Source organism: Arachis stenosperma, chromosome 2 (assembly GCF_014773155.1).
Source record: "Arachis stenosperma cultivar V10309 chromosome 2, arast.V10309.gnm1.PFL2, whole genome shotgun sequence".
Lineage (NCBI taxonomy): Eukaryota > Viridiplantae > Streptophyta > Magnoliopsida > Fabales > Fabaceae > Arachis > Arachis stenosperma.
Window position 1 is genome coordinate 36,281,369 of NC_080378.1, and position 19,486 is coordinate 36,300,854.

Here is a 19,486-nt window from a genome sequence, read left to right on the forward strand (position 1 = left end):
ACTTAATTTTTGAGGTGGAAAGAACTTTGCCAATAAGGCATTGACTAGCTTTTTCCAAGAGTTCAGGCTTTCTTTAGGTTGTGAGTCCAACCATATCCTAGCTCTGTCTCTTATAGCAAAAGGGAATATCATAAGTCTGTAGACCTCAGGGTCAACCCCATTAGTCTTGACAGTGTCAAAGATTTGCAAGAACTCAGCTAAAAACTGATGAGGATCTTCCAATGAAAGTCCATGGAACTTGCAATTCTGTTGCATTAGAGAAACTAATTGAGGCTTAAGCTCAAAGTTGTTTGCTCCAATGGCAGGAATAGAGATGCTTCTCCCATAGAAGTCGGGAGTAGGTGCAGTAAAGTCACCCAGCACCTTCCTTGCATTGTTGACATTATTGTTGTTTTCGGCTGCCATGGGTTCTTCTTCTTTGAAGATTTCTGTTAGGTCCTCTACAGAGAGTTGTGCTTTAGCTTCTCTTAGCTTTTGCTTCAAGGTTCTTTCAGGTTCAGGGTCAGCCTCAACAAGAATGCTTTTGTCTTTGCTCCTGCTCATATGAAAGAGAAGAGAACAAGAAAATATGGAATCCTCTATGTCACAGTATAGAGACTCCTTGAGGTGTCAGAGGAAAAGAAAAATAGAAGGAAGAGGTAGAAAATTCGAACTTATCAAGGAAAGATAGAGTTCGAATTGTGCATTGAGGAATAGTGTTAGTCCATAAATAGAAGGATGTGAGAAGAGCGGAAGAAATTTTTGAAAATAAATTAAAAAGATTTTAAAAACATTTTGAAAAATACTAATTGATTTTCGAAAACTAAGAGTGGAAAAGAAATCAAGTGATTTTTGAAAAAGATTTTGAAATTAGAAATCAAAAAGATATGATTGAAAACTATTTTGAAAAAGATGTGATTAAGAAGATATGATTTGAAAAACAATTTAAAAAGATTTGATTTTGAAAATTAATGACTTGGCTAACAAGGAAAGATATGATTCAAACATTAAACCTTTCTCAACAGAAAAGGCAACATACTTGAAATGTTGAATCAAATCATTAATTGTTAGCAAGTATTTTTGAAAATGGAAAGAAATTGATTTTGAAAATATATGATTGAAAAGATATGATTTGAAAAAGATTTGATTTTGAAAAATTTTGAAAACTTGAAAAAAAATTTGAATTAAAAACAAAATCTTCCCTCTTGTGCCATCCTGGCGTTAAACGCCCAGAATGGTATACATTCTGGCGTTTAACGCCCAAAACACTACCCTTTTGGGCGTTAAACGCCCAACCAGGCACCCTGGCTGGCGTTTAAACGCCAGTTTTCCTTCCTCACTGGGCGTTTTGAACGCCCAGCTTTTTCTGTGTAATTCCTCTGCTGTATGTTCTGAATCTTCAATTCTCTGTATTATTGACTTGAAAAGACACAAATAAAAAATTTTTTGAATTTTTAATGATGAGGAATAATCAAAATGCAACTAAACAAATTGAGAATGCATGTAAGAAACAACTAAACACACAAAACAAGAGAATTTAAAGATCAGAGCAAGTAAATCATCAAGAACAACTTGAAGATTAATGAAGACACATGCATGAATTCAAAAAAATGCAAGAAGAATAGAAACATGCAATTGACACCAAACTTAAAATGAGACACTAGACTCAACAAGAAACATAAAACATTTTTGGTTTTTATGATTTTATACTTTTTTTGGATTTTTCGAAAATTAAGTGGAAAGGAAAATAAAGATATCAAAATTCTTAATAAGAATTCCAGGAATCATGCAATGTTAGTCTAAAGCTTCGGTCTAAAGAAATTAGACATGGCTCGCCAAGCTTCAGCAGGACATTACATTCAAGAGCTAAATTGATTAGAATCAATCAGCCTTGGTGATGATAAGAACATCACCTTGAAACACTAAAATTCATTCTTAAGAACTCTGAAGAAAAATACCTAAGCTAAGCAATAAGATGAACCGTCAGTTTGTCCAAACTCAAACAATCCCCGGCAACGGCGCCAAAAACTTGGTGCGCGGAATTGTGATCATCAATGGCGCCATCAACATGGTATGCTCAATTGTAATCTCAGCTATTTATCACAACTTCGCACAACTAACCAGCAAGTGCACTGGGTCATCCAAGTAATAAACCTTACGCGAGTAAGGGTCGATCCCACGGAGATTGTTGGTATGAAGCAAGCTATGGTCATCTTGTAAATCTCAGTCAGGCAGATTCAAATGGTTATGGATGATTTATGAATAAAACATAAAATAAAGATAGAGATACTTATGTAATTCATTGGTGAGAATTTCAGATAAGCGTATGGAGATGCTTTGTCCCTTCCGTCTCTCTGCTTTCCTACTGTCTTCATCCAATCCTTCTTACTCCTTTCCATGGCAAGTTATATGTTGGGCATCACCGTTGTCAGTGACTACAGTCCCGTCCTCTCAGTGAAAATGTTCAACGCGCTCTGTCACAGCACGGCTAATCATCTGTCGATTCTCAATCAGGTTGGAATAGAATCCAGTGATTCTTTTGCGTCTGTCACTAACGCCCAGCCTTCAAGAGTTTGAAGCTCGTCACAGTCATTCAATCCTTGAATCCTACTCAGAATACCACAGACAAGGTTTAGACCTTCCGGATTCTCTTGAATGCCGCTATCAATTCTAGCTTATACCACTAAGATTCTGATTAAGGAATCCAAGAGATAAACATTCAAGCCTTGTTTGCTTGTAGAACGGAAGTGGTTGTTAGGCACGCGTTCATAAGTGAGAATGATGATGAGTGTCACATAATCATCACATTCATCATGTTCTTGGGTGCGAATGAATATCTTAGAACAAGAATAAGCTGAATTGAATAGAAGAACAATAGTAATTGCATTAATACTCGAGGTACAGCAGAGCTCCACACCTTAATCTATGGTGTGTAGAAACTCCACCGTTGAAAATACATAAGTGATAACAGTGATCATTGGCTTCGGCCCCAGAGAGGGAACCAGAAGAACCAAGATGAAAGTACAATAGCAAAAGGTCCTATATGTAGAGAACTAGTAGCCTAGGGTTTACAAAGATGAGTAAATGACATAAAAATCCACTTCCAAGGCCCACTTGGTGTGTGCTTGGGCTGAGCATTGAAGCTTTCATGTGTAGAGACTTTTCTTGGAGTTAAACGCCAGCTTTTGTGCCAGTTTGGGCGTATAACGCCGGGCAGTTTTGAGCTGATTTAGAACGCCGGTTTGGGCCATCAAATCTCGAGCAAAGTATGGACTATTATATATTGCTGAAAAGCCCAGGATGTCTACTTTCCAACGCAGTTGAGAGCGCGCCAATTGGGCTTCTGTAGCTCCAGAAAATTCACTTCGAGTGCTGGGAGGTCAGAATCCAACAGCATCTGCAGTCCTTTTCAGCTTCTGAATTAGATTTTTGCTCAGGTCCCTCAATTTTAGCCAGAAAATACCTGAAATCACAGAAAAATACACAAACTCATAGTAAAGCCCAGAAAAGTGAATTTTAACTAAAAACTAATAAAAATATAATAAAAACTAACTAAAACATACTAAAAACATACTAAAAATAATGCCAAAAAGCGTATAAATTATCCGCTCATCACCAGCCTGAAAAAGGGAGAAGAGAAAGGGACATGAAGTCGAAGGAATGGAGCAAAGAGGAGGGCGGTATGAGTGATAATCATGCCAAGTAAAAAAAAATAGTGAATGAAAGACATGGTCGCGATTCCATGTGATCAGTTCATCAATGGAAATATAGCAAGGCATGGGGAGCATTGGATGCAAGATGTTTATTAGCATGCCGGCAAGGGCATGAGTAGCATAGATCAAGCATCAAAAGCTTTAATGTATTGTTAGTCGTGAGAAACTAACAATAACGTTTGTATTAACAATTATATTTAATTAATAAAATAGTAAAGGGAATTTGTGAAAAGCAGGCATTTATAGTAGTAGATTAAAAGAAATCTTAAAAATAGTGCACAATGCCATACGGGCGTTTTCACAAACACATAGCATGCACGGTAAATAAGCTATTTGAAAGTATTAAATTGAACATGCAAGCAACCCTTTAAAAAGTAATATATAATGTCAAATAATCCACAAAAATATAGAAAAAATAATGACCCAAATAAAATTCCAACACCAATTAAAATAATGCAATGAATGAAAGTATGCAATTAAGTAAAAGAAAAATGAAAGATAAGAAGAATGAGAAGGGAAAGAAGGGAAGAAGAAGTAAATAAGAAAGGAGGGAGGAAAAATTAGGATTGGGGAAGAAAAGAGAAGATATTTGGCAAATTAGGATAAGCTGTGCGGCGCAATCAACGCGGTCGCGCGACTTGCGCTTATACTGATTGACGTGGTCGCGTCGGTCATGCGGTCGCGTGACCCATTTTATGCTACTGGCATGAGGGCAGCCTCGCGCTCGCACAACTCTCTGTTCAAAATCATTAATTGCCAAATATTGGGTGATGCGATCGCGTGGGGCATGCGATCACGTGAGTGGGCTTCAAAAAGGAATGACGCGGATGCGTAACCCATGCGTTCGCGTGGATAGAATTGTGCGTTCAGCACCAATCCAACACCACTCTCGTACAATAATTCGTAGTGCACCCTTTTTACGTCGAAAATTAGGGCACGCGGCTGCGTGGATGACGCGGTCGCGTGGGAGGCTAATGTTCCCAGTTGACGCGGACGCGTCGGCGACGCGGTCGCGTGGGGCAATTTGTGCAATTGGCACGCCTCCATCCACGCTCTCGCATGACTCTCTGTTCAATTTTTATTTTCTCGCATCTCCTTGCGACGCGGACGCGTCAATGATGCGGTCGCGTCGCGTGAATTTTTCTTAATATGCAGTATGCAGAATGCAAAATGATATGAATGTTATGAGTAATTCCAGGTTCAATGAAAAACTTGAAAACAAATAAAACTAAATAAAAATGAAAAAGGAATGATCATACCATGGTGGGTTGTCTCCCACCTAGCACTTTTAGTTAAAGTCCTTAAGTTGGACAATTGAGGAGCTTCCTGTTATGGCGGCTTGTGCTTGAACTCATCCAGAAATCTCCACCAATGTTTGGAGTTCCAGTAGCCTCCAGGGTCCCAAACTAGGCATGTGAAGCTTTTGAGCAGCTTCAAACAGATTTTCAGGCTCCCGGGGTGATGAATATCAGAATATATTCCAGGATCCCAAACTTTGGTTCCAAATCCGCTTTCGTTTTGATCTATACTTTTCCATCCGGGCGGTTTGGAAATTAGATTCTCACCAAGATGACCAAACGTTTCCCGAGATCCATTCGATTGAACATGATACCAATCCGTGCACTTCGAGTTGAAGCGTGGAACCTTATTGAACCTTGTATACCAGCTCTGAGTGCGAGCCATTTCCCTTTTACTCTTAAAGCCGCAGAGAACTCTAAGCTGGCCATCTGTTTCAAGTAAACCGTATTCAAGTGGAAAAATAAAGATAAGAGTCAAGGATTTTACCCACTTAAAGCTTGTATTGGGTGGTAGTGGCCTCGGGATAGGTGGTTCCAGTGATTCTATAAGTTTTACTCCCTTGTGGTCTTCAGTGAATTCCTCCACTTCCTTGCAAACCTTTTCCATTCCAGCCATGTCCTGGTCAAAGTCTTCCATATCTTTCTCATCACTCGAGTCATAATTAGGAGGTTGAGAAAAGTCGACCTCTGCATCATCTTCGTATTCACTTGGGGAAGATTCTTCTGTCTCAAAGAATTCACTTGCAGGTGCAAGTTCATCACTAGGAGGACTTAACTGGTGACTATCATCATCAAGGAAATATGCGTCTTGAGTTACTCCGTCCAATTCTTCATAAGATATCCGCATTGGAGGTTGTGCAACATCCTCTTTAGCGTCAGTTGTAACATCCTTGACGGGGTCTTCCATGACTCTGTATTCCCTAGGAGGTTCGGCATCTCCTAAATCTTCAACCAACTCTTCTTCTTCTACAATGACAACGTCCTCTACTTGTTCTAGTATGAAGTTATGCTCTATGCTGGCCACTGTAGTCTCTAGTGTCTTCTTCGTGCTGCGTTCTTCATTAAATTCTCCACATGAAGCCATGGGAGTCTGTTGAGTGTCCGAACGTCTGGAAGATAATTGATTTATTGCTTGCTCCAATTGATGAAGGGTTGCATTGAACTGGTTTACTGATTCCTCGAAGCGAACCTGTGATTCTTGGCTTGATGGATATGGACATGGTGCATAAGGGAGTGGTGGTTCTTGGGAGTAATTGGATTGGCGTTGGGGTGGATAAGGATCATGTGGTAGTGAATGGTGAAAAGAAGCTTGTGAGTGTGGTGGTTCGAAGTTATATTGAGAGGATGGTCTCTGAGCACAGGGTGGGGCTTGTTGGTAGTTACAAGGTTGTCCACCATATCTTTCAGCTGGGTATGCATTGTAGAATAGTCATTGTCCATGATATCTTAGAGGGTGTTGTTGCCTAAAGGGTTGATTAGATCCTCTTGGCTCCATCCATCCTTGATTGGTCTGACCTCGATGCATATTCCTGCTGTGGTTTCTATTTCCTTCAACAAAGTTAGAACCAAACTCAAAGCGAGAGGGGTGAGAATTCATAGTAGTTATCAGAAATAAGGGGGAAAAAAGAAAACAAATAAACAGGTAAAAGAAAAATATTTACAATAACCAATAATAAGGCACACGTTTGCAATTTCCCGGCAACGGCGCCATTTTGACGTTAGGATTTTTGCTAGTAAAGAATTTTATAAAAATAGTCGCATTGTAGATATAGATTCTAAACCAACAGAAATCCCTTCGTGCAAACGTTTTGGTTGTCACAAGTAACAAACCCCTTTAAAATTGATAACCGAGTATTTAAACCTCGGGTCGTCTTCTCAAGGAATTGCAGGGAGGTATGTTCTTATTATTGGTTATGCAAAAGTGTGATTTGGGGTTTTGGATATAAGGAAGAAGTATGACAAGTAATTCAAATGACAATTAAAATAAATAAATAACTATAAAATAAACTTTTGGCAAGGTATAAGAAATTGGAAGTCCAGACTTAGTTATCTTTATCAATAATAATGAAAGTTGAATCTTAATTCCACTTAGTTGACCTTTACTAAAGCAAAGGAAAGTCAAGCGACTAATTAGTTTGATCTTCGAATCCTATTTATTTCCTAAGAAAAGGTTGGGATTATTGAAGTTCAATTCAATTAGTAAAGATAACAATTATCAATTATATTGAGTTGAGGTAACTCCTGAGTTACTGATTTCTTAACCAAAACCAAAAATTGTAGAAAGCTAAATTAAAATCATCAATATCTGGAATACCTCAAATAACAATACATTCAAAGCAATAAAATCTAACATGGAAAATTCATAAGCCAATTGGGCAACATAAACCAAACACAAATAAAAGCTTCAGAGTAAACAAAAATAAAAGAGAAATTAAATAGAAAAAGGAATATTGAACATGTAATGAAGAAGTTGAATTAAATCCTAATTTCTAAAAATCCTACCTAAATCCTAAGAGAGAGGAGGGAACCTCTCTCTCTAAAAACTACATCTAAATCCTAAAAAGTGAATTATGAAAGCTTGATGAGTCTCTACAAGTTCCCTGACTTTAATATGTGTTTCTGAGCCGAAAAATAGGTTGAAATGTGGCCCAGAATCTCTGCCAGCGACTTTTGTAATTCTGCAGATCGCGCACGTCACGCGATCGCGTCATCCATGCGGACGCGTCATTCACTTTTTCCCTGCCACGCGTTCGCATCGTCCACGCTTCCGCATCACTTGTGCTTTTCCAATCCGCGCGGTCACGTGAGCCATGCGACCGCGTCACTGCGAATTCCTTTCTTCCGCGCGATCGCGTCGCTGACACGTACGCGTCACTTCTCGCTGGTAATCTCATCAATTTCTTGTGTTCCTTCCATCTTTGCAAGCTTCCTTCCCAATCTCTCACTCATTCATGCCCTATTAAGCCTGAAACACTTAACACACAGATCAAGGCATCGAATGGTAATAAGAGAGGATTAAGATTAGCTAAATTAAGACCAAAGAAGCATGTTTTCAATCATGTAATAATTTTAGGAAGGAAATATAAATGCATGCTAATTATATGAATAAGTGGATAAAGACCATGATAAAACCACACAATTAAACACATTGTGAACCATAAAATAGTGGTTTATCATGTTGACTCTTAAAAGAATGATGAACAAAGAGAAATGTTATTGATAATCTGAAAAATCATGAAATTAATTCTTGAAGCAAGAAAAAGCAGTGAAAAAGCAAAATCTTGCGAAAAAAAATATAAAAGAAAAAGCCAATAGCCCTTAATACCAAAATGCAAGGGTAAAAAAGATCCAAGGCTTTGAGCATCAATGGATAGGAGGGCCCAAGGAAATAAATCCATGCCTAAGCGGCTAAATCAAGCTGTCCCTAACCATGTGCTTGTGGCATGCAGGTCCAAGTGAAAAGTTTGAGACTGAGTGGTTAAAGTCGTGATCCAAAGCAAAAAGAGTGTGCTTAAGAGCTCTGGACACCTCTAACTGGGGACTTTAGCAAAGCTGAGTCACAATCTGAAAAGGTTCACCCAGTCATGTGTCTGTGGCATTTATGTATCCGGTGGTAATACTGGAAAATAAAGTGCTTAGGGCAACGGCCAAGACTCATAAAAGTAGCTGTGTTCAAGAATCAACATACTTAACTAGGAGAATCAATAACACTATCTGAAATTCTAAGTTCCTATGGATGCCAATCATTCTAAACTTCAAAGGATAAAGTGAGATGCTAAAACTGTTCAGAAGCAAAAAGCTATAAGTCCCGCTCATCTAATTAGAACTAATATTCATTGATATTTTAGAATTTATAGTATATTCTCTTCTTTTTATCCTATTTAATTTTCAGTTACTTGGGGACAAGCAACAATTTAAGTTTGGTGTTGTGATGAGCGGATAATTTATACGCTTTTTGGCATTGTTTTAGGTAGTTTCTAGTAGGATCTAGCTACTTTCAGGGATGTTTTCATTAGTTTTTATGCAAAATTCACATTTTTGGACTTTATTATGAGTTTGTGTGTTTTTCTGTGATTTCAGGTATTTTCTGGCTGAAATTGAGGGACCTGAGCAAAAATCTGATTCAGACTGAAAAAGGACTGCTGATGCTGTTGGATTCTGACCTCCCTGCACTCAAAATGGATTTTTTGGAGCTACAGAATTCCAAATGGCGCTCTTTTAATGGCGTTGGAAAGTAGACATCCAGAGCTTTCCATCAATATATAATAGTCCATACTTTATTCGAGATTAGATGACGCAAACTGGCGTGCAACGCCAGTTCCATGCTGCATTCTGGAGTAAAACGCCAGAAACACGTCACAAACCAGAGTTAAACGCCAAAAACATGTTACAACTTGGCGTTTAACTCCAAGGGAAGCCTCTGCACGTGTAAAGCTCAAGCTCAGCCCAAGCACACACCAAAGTGGGCCCTGAAAGTGGATTTCTGCATGTAGACTTATTTCTGTAAACCCTAGTAACTAGTCTAGTATAAATAGGACATTTTACTATTGTATTAGACATCTTTGGATTATTTTTGGTTCACCTTATGATCCTTTGATCACGTTTATGGGGGCTGGCCATTCGGCCATGCCTGGACCATCACTTATGTATTTTCAACGGTGGAGTTTCTACACACCATAGATTAAGGTGTGGAGCTCTGCTGTACCTCGAGTTTTAATGCAAAGTACTACTATCTTTCATTCAATTCGGCTTATTCTTATTCTAAGATATTCGCTGCACTTCAACATGATGAATGTGATAATCCGTGACACTCATCATCATTCTTACCTATGAACGCGTGATTGACAACCACTTCTGTTCTACCTTAGAACGAGCGAATATCTCTTAGATTCCCTAACCAGAATCTTCGTGGTATAAGCTAGAACCCTTTGGCAGCCACTCTTGAGGATCTAGAAAGTTTAAACCTTGTCTATGGTATTTCGAGTAGGATTCAGGGATTGAATGGCTGTGACGAGCTTCAAACTCGTAATTGTTGGGCGTGATGACAAATGCAAAAGAATCAATGGATTCTATTCCAACATGATCGAGAACCGACAGATGATTAGCCGTGCTGTGACAGAGCATTTGGACCGTTTTCACTGAGAGGATGGGATGTAGCCATTGACAACGGTGATGCCCTACATACAGCTTGCCATGGAAAGGGGCATGAAGGATTGAAAGTAAGAAAGCAGTATGTTGCAGAGATTCAACAGGGACAAAGCATCTCCATACACTTATCTGAAATTTCCGCCAATGATTTACATAAGTATTTCTATATTTATTTTATGCTTTATTTATTATTAATTTTGAAAACCACTATAACCATTTGAATCCGCCTAACTGAGATTTGCAAGATGACCATAGATTACTTCATACCGACAATCTCCGTGGGATCGACCCTTACTCACATAAGATTTATTACTTGGACGACCCAGTGCACTTGCTGGTTAGTTGTGCAGAGTTGTGACAAAGTGTGATTCACATTTGAGAGCACCAAGTCATTAGAGCCATTGTTGATGATCATAATTTTGTGCACCAGCCACGTGTTCCTTATATATGAATAACTAACCATGCCACATGTAAGCAAACATAGCTTCGGTGGACACCAAACTTGTTTTTCATCAAATGGTTCATGTGAAATTTTGATTTTTGTCACTGTTAGTTTATTCATCACAAGGAACATTTTATTTTCTACCTTAACAAGACAAATTTACAAGATGATGTAAGACATGGTTTTTCTTTTCATGAATCTTAGTCTTAGAGCAAATGTGACTTTCTTGAAACTCATAGCACATGTAGAACACCAAACTTAATGTTTGGCTATATACTTCAATAAAATGAATGAGTATATATCCTAAGATGGTTATATGATCATCATACTTGGAAAGCCATTTTAGAGTGCCTTTAGGCATACCAAACTTAGGAATCAGACATATGCCTTAAAATAATGTATGCAACCATCAAATCTACCCATGAAAACTCAAATTCATGCTAGAAGAACCATTAATTATTGATATGAAAATAAAAGCAAGACTATTAAATCATGGGCTGCCTCCTATGGAGCGCTCTTTTAGTGTCACTAACTTGACATCAGTTCTCTGTTAGGGTGACTGATGATTATAGGGCTTCAGCTTGTCTCCTTTCACTGTGAGCTTTTTTTCTGTGCTTTGATGAAGAATCTCCATATGTTCCAACGAGAGTATTTTGTTGACAGTGTAATATTCATCAGATTGTGGGAATGTCTCCAACTGTTGGTAGATCAGTTTCACTTTGTTTCCTTCTGAGAACTCTTCAGTTGGGATTTTCTTATTTCTCCACCCTTTTGGAACCCTTTTTTTTTTCTTCTTTCCTTTCTTTGGTGACCCTTCTTTCTTGGCAGCAGGCTTTATGTCAGGGGCTTTCTTAATGATCAATCTTGTAACCTCTTTTTGCAATCTCTTCTCAGCCTTCTTTTCCTCATGATCCTTTTGTTTTTCTTCATTGATAGTTCTCTGTACCAAGGATGAGTTGATGGGTGCTTCCTTGGGTTTTTCCTTCCAGTTTAGATCTACCTCCTCAATTCTCATGCAACCTTTCTTTTCAGCAGGATGTTGTATCTCCTTAAAGACATTTAGAGTGATCTGCTCATCATGTGCTCTCAAGGTCATTTCTCCTTTCTCTACATCAATGATTGCCCTTGCTGTGGCTAGGAAAGGCTTCCTAATATGATACAATCGCCTCCCTCTTCATCTAGATCCAGAATCACAAAATCCGCTGGAAATATGAACTTCCCCACCTTGACTAAGAGATTCTTAACCACTCCATTGGGGATTACCATTGATCTATCAGCAAGTTGCAAGGACATCCTTGTAGGCTTTACTTCTTCTATAAACAACCTTCTCATCACAGATAAAGGCATCAGATTGATACTTGATCTTAGATCACACAGTGCCTTATCAATGGACATGTTGCCAATAGTGCAAGGCAAAAAGAAGCTTCTAGGATCCTTGAGTTTTGGTGGGAGACCCTTTTGAATTACTGCACTGCATTCTTGTGTCAAGATCACGGTCTCCTTCTCATTCCAGCTTCTCTTCTTGTTAATGAGTTCCTTGAGAAATTTTACATATAAGGGCATTTGCTCTAATACTTCAGCAAGTGGGAGATTGATTTCCAGCTTCTTAAAAACCTCCAGAAACTTGGAAAATTGTTGGTCTTTGAGCTCTCTTTGCAACTTTTGAGGATATGGTAGAGGAGGAATGTAAGGTTTCACCACCTTCCTCTGTTCTTGTGGAAGCTCCTCCATGGCTTGTTTTCCTTTTCTTGAAGCTTGGGGCTCTTCCTCTTTCTGATTGGACGTCTCTTGGTCATGCTTGTCCTCCTCTGCTGGCTTCTTGTTAGCTTCTTTATCATTCCCTAATAAAGTCTTTCCACTTCTTAATTTAATGGCCTTGCATTCTTCTTTAGGATTGGGGATGGTATCACTTGGAAAAGCATTGGTTGGTCTTTCAACTGGCTGTTTGGATAGCTGTACAATTTGTCTTTCCAAATTTCTCAGTGAGGCTTCATGATTTTTGTTGGCCAATTCTTGATGCTTCATCATCTTCTCCATCATCATCTCAAGATTGGATATTCTTTGGGACTCTTGTGGTAGTTGTGGCTGGGTAAGGGATGTAGATGGAGAATGATAGTTGTTTTGGTTAGTTGATGGGTTATTTGGTGGATAGTAGTTGGATGAGGGTTGATTATTTTATGGTTTTTTTGTATGGATTTTGGTTAGTGGTTTGATGATTGTGGTGGTTTGTGTTGCGGGAGTTGTTTTGGTTGGAGTTTCTTTGCCAAGAATTTTGGTTTTCTCCCTACTTTAGATTGGGGTGGTTCCTCCAAGATGAGTTATAAGTGTCTCCATGAAACTCATTCTGTCCAGCACCTTAATTTTGCATATATTGCACTTGTTCAGGATGTTGCTCTTCATAACTCTCTTCTTGTTGTCCCCACACCACTGGTGGTTGATTTGTGGTGCTCACTGCTGCAAGCTGCAGGCCATCCATCCTTTTTGACATCATTTCAATTTATTGTTGAAGTTGCTGATGCATAATCTTGTTTTGAGCCAAGATTGTATCAACTCCTTCAAGCTCAAATACGCCTCTCTTTGGAGCTGCTTGCCTTTTAGAGGAGTAAAAATACTCATTGTTGGCCACCATGTCTATAAGATCATGTGCTTCTTGAGCAGTTTTCATCATTTGCAATGATCCTCCTGAAGAATAGTCCAAAGCCTTTCTTGAACTCATGGTCAAGCCTTCATAAAAATTTTGTAGCTCCACCCATTCACTGAACATTCCCTCTGGGCACCTTTTGATCAAAGCTTTATACCTCTCTCATGCTTCATACAATGATTCTCCTTCTAGTTGCCTGAAGGTTTGTACATCAGTTTTTAGCTTAATGACTCTCTGAAGGGGGTAAAATTTGGCTAGAAATTTGTTAACCAAATCATCCCAGTTGGTGATGCTTTCTTTAGGGAAGGTTTCTAGCCAATGTGTGGCTTTGTCTCTCAGTGAGAATGGAAATAACAAAAGCTTATAAATATCAGGGTGGACTCCATTTGTTTTGACAGTGTCACAAATTCTCAAAAATATAGAGAGATGTTGGTTTGGATCTTCAACAGCACTTCCTCCATATTGACAATTGTTCTGAACTAGAGTGATTAGTTGAGGCTTGAGTTCAAAGTTATTAGCATGGACATTGGGAGTCAAGATGCTACTCCCACAGTTTCTTGGGTTGGGGATAGTGTAAGAAGCGAAAACTCTTCTTTGAGACTGACCATTGTTGTTGGCCACATCCTCTGGTGGATTCGGGAGGTAACCCTCTATCTCTTGATCTTCTTCTTCTAATTCTTCTTCTCCAATCACTCCCTTCCCCCTTACTTCCCTTCTCAATCTCAAGAATGTTCTCTCTGGTTTAGAATCAAACGAGGTGGATGCACCTCTCCTCCCTCCTGGCATACAACACAAACAAACCAAAAACATAAAAATAGGGCACTCTGTTGCTAGAGAGAGATTATAGTTAGCAGAAACAAAATCTCAAACAGTTAGTGTGCTTAGTAAAAACAAAGAAAAATGCTTAATCTAGATTATCACCTACTTAATCATTGTCAATCTAAATCAATCCCCGGCAATGGCGCCAAAAACTTGATGGGTGAAAATCGATTCCACACAAACTAACTGGCAAGTGTACCGGGTTACATCAAATAGTAAAACTCACAAAAGTGAGATCGATCCCACAGGGATTGATGGATTAAGCAACTTTAGTTGGGTGATGAATTTAGTTAAGATGATAGTAGTGATTTAAGTGAATTTTGATTGACAAAATATAAATTCCAAGAAATCTAAATTGCAGAATGTAAAAGGCTTGAAAAGTAAATGGCAAGAAGTTTAAATTGCTGATACTTAGAGTGCAAGAAATTAAAAGAACTGAATCTTAAATTGCAAGAAATGTAAATAACTGAATCTTAAAGTGTAGGAAATTAAAACTGCAGAAACTTAAATGGCAAGGAAGCTTAAATTGCATGAATTATAAAGGGAATCGGGTGTAGGGAATTCAAAACAGAAAAAGACAATGTAAATTGCAGTGAAATCAGAGAAATCTAAGTTGAAGAAATTCAAAGAAAGTGATTCATCAGGGATTGGAGATATTATAATCCTTCATGAATCAATTGGGTCGCAACTTCTTTCTCAATCATATGAGTAGATCTATGGCATATTGAAATTGATTGAATCCCAATTCCTTGGCAATCCATTCTCTCTAATCACAATCAATCTTGCCAATTCCTTGATCTAATTGTCATGAGAAGAGGTTAAGTGCATTTCTCTCATCCGTAAGCCAGACCAACTCTCAGGATCTCAATTCCTCCCGAATAGTATTTATCAAGAGAGTAGTGAAGGATAGAACTCCAATTCTAATGCAAGTGATTTCCCTTCCGAGGCTCACACAAGCATTCACTGAATTAAACCCCCTTCCAGAGTGAATAATTCATAATCAACACAGAAGATACCCAATAGCTACAGAAATGAATAGAGAAAAAGAAGAAGAAGAATTTCATTGATTCATTAGAATTACAATAGAGCTCCTCCCCCTGATGAAATTGGGGTTTAGTTCATCATTGCTCTAGCACAAAATAGAAAAGAAAAATTGCAGAAGATGAAGAACAGAAAGAAATTAAAATCAGATCTCCAAAGAAACTCTAAAACTCTAAAGGTCTCCTCAAAATAAAAACTCCAAGAAGCTCCCAGAAAAAACTGTCTCATGAAATCAAATTTTCCTCTATTTATACACTTTCCGATTCAGTCATCAAGTACTTGGAGTGGGCTTTTTGGCCTTTGATGAAGTGGGTCAGAAAAGGTACTTGGTTGCAGTTTCAGGAGAACGTAGCATTCTCAAAGAGAGTGCAACACTCATTCACTGATGCGTACGCGTCCTCTGTGCGTGCGCGTCCATTGCAGTTTTGCACATCGACGCGTACGCGTACCATACGTGTGCGCGTCGTCACTATCTTCAGCCTCAACCATGCTTGCGCATATCATGCACGCGTGCGCGTCCTTTGATAGCGTTCTTTATGTGAGCGCTACGTTCGTGCTATAAGCGCTCCCCACGCGTGCGCGTCCTTTGCGCGTGCGCGTGGATGTCAAATTATCAATTCCAAGCTTCCGCGCCATCCACGCATTTGCGTGCTTCTTCCCAGATGCCCCATCCACGCGTGCGCGTCATGCATGCACGTCGGTGGCAAATCTTCAATCCCAAATTAAAAATTGTCGCCGGCACTTGTTCGAATTGAACGTAGTGCTTTTTTGTAAACGAGCGCCGATCATACCCATGCGTACGCGTCCGCGTGGGTCTTCCAGAATTCTCGCACTACGCATAAGCGTCCTGTACGCGTGCGCGTTGCTAGAGAGCGTAGCGTTCTTCAATTGAGCGCAGCGTTCTTCTGCAATGCTTATTTCTCTGCTTTTTCTTTTCATCTTTTCACTTGCCATCAATCAAACATGCAATCAAAGTCTCACCAAAATCATAAGGTTTTGCATCATTCATAATAATCACCTAATTCTTGCATAAATCTCATGATTTAGTATAAAATTAATAATGTTTGATCGAAACAAGATAAATATGAAATTCCACTCCAATCACTTACTTATTGTGCAAGAAAGTGCATAAAATCTAATGAAAATAAGTAAAATTGCTAGTAAATACTAGCCTAAAATGACTTGTCATCAATATTTAGTATAAATTTTATTTTTATATTTCAAAGTTTATTTGTCTTGTTATCTAATATTCTGTATAAATTTTATTTTTATATTTAAAGTTTATTTGTATTAACTGTTTACTATTTTTCAAATAAAAAATATTAAAACATATAACTTTTAAAATCGACGGTAAAGTTGTCACTTTTAAAATTTAAAATAGACAAATTAAATAATTAAATCGATGGCAATTGTATCAATTTTATTTAATCACATATCAACGGCGACGTTGTTGATTTTATTAAGCATATTATAGAAGAAAGCGTTGTTGATTTATTGAATAAAATATCGACACCAAAGACGTCGATTTTATTGAATAAAATATCGACAAAAAAGTCGTCAATTTTATATAATAATATCGACGGCAATGTTGTCGATTTTAGTAAGAAGGTAAAATTCTCACACCCATATTACAGACAGAAAAAATATCGATTTTATTAAATTATTATCGATGGCTAAGCAAGCTGTCGATTTTATTAGAATTTCGCAAAATCGACAAGCTTAATATCGATCAGCTTTGCCGTCTATTTTACCGTCGTTTTTTAATATTATCGACGACTTAGTCATCGATTTGGCAGTCAATTTTACTGATTTTTTTGTAGTATTTTATTATTAGTTGAATTTTTTCATTATTTATTCAAATACTAATATATTTAATATTTAAATTTTAAATTTAATTAATATCAGTATTGACCCAAAAGTATACTATGTAGCAAATACAGAGGTAGCATAACTACTTCCTGCTTGAATTTTTGAATTATTAACAAAAAGTAAACTACTACGTTCTATTATTAAACATTGAATATTTTTTAACATGAGAACGACGCAAGCATTTCAAAAATTAGAAAGGAAAAAAACGAGTAATCAAATGAATAATTAAGTTAAGATCTTATTCAATAAAAATATATTTAATATATTTTATTTTAGTATTAATTAAATTTTTTACTATTTATTTAAACATTAGTATTTATTTATTTTCATTTCTTTATTATTTTTATTATTTGGTATTTTGACTAATCTTTAAAATTAATTTATTTCATAAATATATTACACATATAAAATAATACAATCGTGCTCAAAATACTTTTAGAACACATCCAAAAATCAACTAAATAAAATTTAATTTTAAAAATAAAATTTTATATCTCATTTTATTATTAGTTGACATTTTTCAATACTTATTTGAATGCGAATATTTATTTATTATCATATATTTAATTATTTGATTGTTTGGTATTTTAATATGTTATTATTTGTATATATTTTAATTGATTAGAATTTCTTCTTTTCTTAATATTATCCTCACCATAATTTTATTTACTATCGTAGATATTAACATAGCATTTGAGCTAGACTTGAACACGCAGCATATAAATATTGATATGAATATGCATAATATAAATATTTATAGTGGTTCAAGAATTTGTTTCTTGTGTACATATAAAATTAACAAATAATTAATCAATAAATTAAATTTTAATAAAAGAAATTAGAAATGTGAATTCCATAGTAAAATAAAATAGAACTAATTAAAACAAGAATTTTGACATTAACTTTTAAAAATTTGACCCAAAATTAAACCAAACAAACTAAATTGGACGAAGCGAGCCCAAAATGGGCACAAGGCCCAATTCAACCCAGCCACTTAAGCAAACACAGCTTTCCTTTTTCCCCTTCATCCTCAATTACATTGGAAACATTTTGGAAAAGGGGGAGGAACGTGTGACAATTCCAAACCCATGTCCTCAATTCAATTTGCTCTAACTTTTAATTCGGAGCTCCGATTGATGAGTCATTTGCGGTCACGTATTTGTCTCGTAGTCCTCTTCAATTCTATCTGAACAAAGTGGTAAGTTATTCTCAAATTCGTATCCAGTTCTCTGTGTCCCTTTTATGTGCAAAATTGGTTTGAGTTTTGAGTGAGTTTGATGATTTTGGTGGTTTAGGTGCAATCTAACATTGGATAATTGTTGGATTATACTCCAATCATCAATGGTTAAGGTAAAAAAACTATAAACCCCTGTGGTTTGCCCAATTATGTGTATCCTAGTGCTAATTTAGTAAATTGTGTAAATTAGATTGAATTTATGTTAATTTAGAGTTGGTGAATTGGAGCTCTTGGAACAACTCTTGGTAGATGGATTTTGGAAGTGAAACTTGCAATCTTGCCTAGTAGGTTGTCTTGGGTGATACAAGGAAATCGGTCAAGGTATGGTTTAGGTTTCTCGTATTTAATATGTAAGGTTTTGTGAAAACTTAGGCTAGACGACCATAGGCTAGGTGTGAATATTTGAATGTGTTAAATGTTTAGTACCTTGATAATGATTATTGATTTTCGGTTGATTTTTAGCTTAATAACTAATGTTGGTGATGAAATATAATGTTATATGCTGAATTAGTGATAATTGGCAAGGTATTAAGAAATGAACATGTTATGTGATGAAGGATGATTATTTTTGTTGTTTAGTTGAGTAATTTGTATATGGGATTGTGATATAAAAGTAAAATTGATTAAGCTAGGATGTGGAGGTTTTGACATTTTAAAGTGGTATGTTGTTGTGTTGGATACATGTATAGGAAGTGGGAATTAAGTTTGGTTTTTAATAAAAATTGAGGTTTGAGGATTTTGTGAAAAACTAATTTTTAGCTGAACTTCGGTGAGCCATAACTTGGATTCCGAACTACCAAATTATTTCAAATTTATTTCACATGAAAATTAAATTTGTAAAGTTTATGCCGTTCAAAAAATAGATGAAAAATATTTTAAAACGAAAAAGTTATGTGCGTCGAAAATTTGGAGTGTAAAGTTGAAAATTCTGCAACATTCAGCATTTTTCCTGTTCTACATAACTTGCGTACGCGACCATTATACGCGACGCGACTAACCTGTTTGAGTTGGGTATCTCGTGTATGCGAGCAGGATGCTTGCGTACACGAGCATAGAAAATTGCACGCCCACACGTACGCGTGACCTTTCAGTAAATGCACTCCCACGTGTACGCGTGACCCCTGTTTTCAGCAAATGAGTTTTTGTGTTTTAAAACTTAATTTTGGATCCTCTAAACCTCTATTTTCATTCCTTTGACCCTAGATTTTGTTAGTAAGCCTAGTAATGAGATGAAGCTAGGAATAGGTGATAACTTGGAGATGAAGAAAGTTTGTGAAGTGATGATTTAGGTATGAGAAG

General features: G+C 37.0%; 1 protein-coding gene across 1 annotated transcript; it reads right to left on the reverse strand.

The window, feature by feature from the left end:
• Window positions 1–11,714: 11,714 nt before the first annotated feature.
• Window positions 11,715–12,617, reverse strand: LOC130962800 (uncharacterized). The gene has a single exon (XM_057888967.1). The coding sequence runs from the start codon at window positions 12,615–12,617 to the stop codon at window positions 11,715–11,717; it is 903 nt and encodes a 300-aa protein (XP_057744950.1).
• Between the last annotated feature and the right edge of the window lie 6,869 nt (window positions 12,618–19,486).

Excerpts from the sequence above, each read along its gene's own strand:
- LOC130962800 (XM_057888967.1), bottom strand. The coding sequence starts at position 12,617 with ATGGAGAAGATGATGAAGCATCAAGAATTGGCCAACAAAAATCATGAA.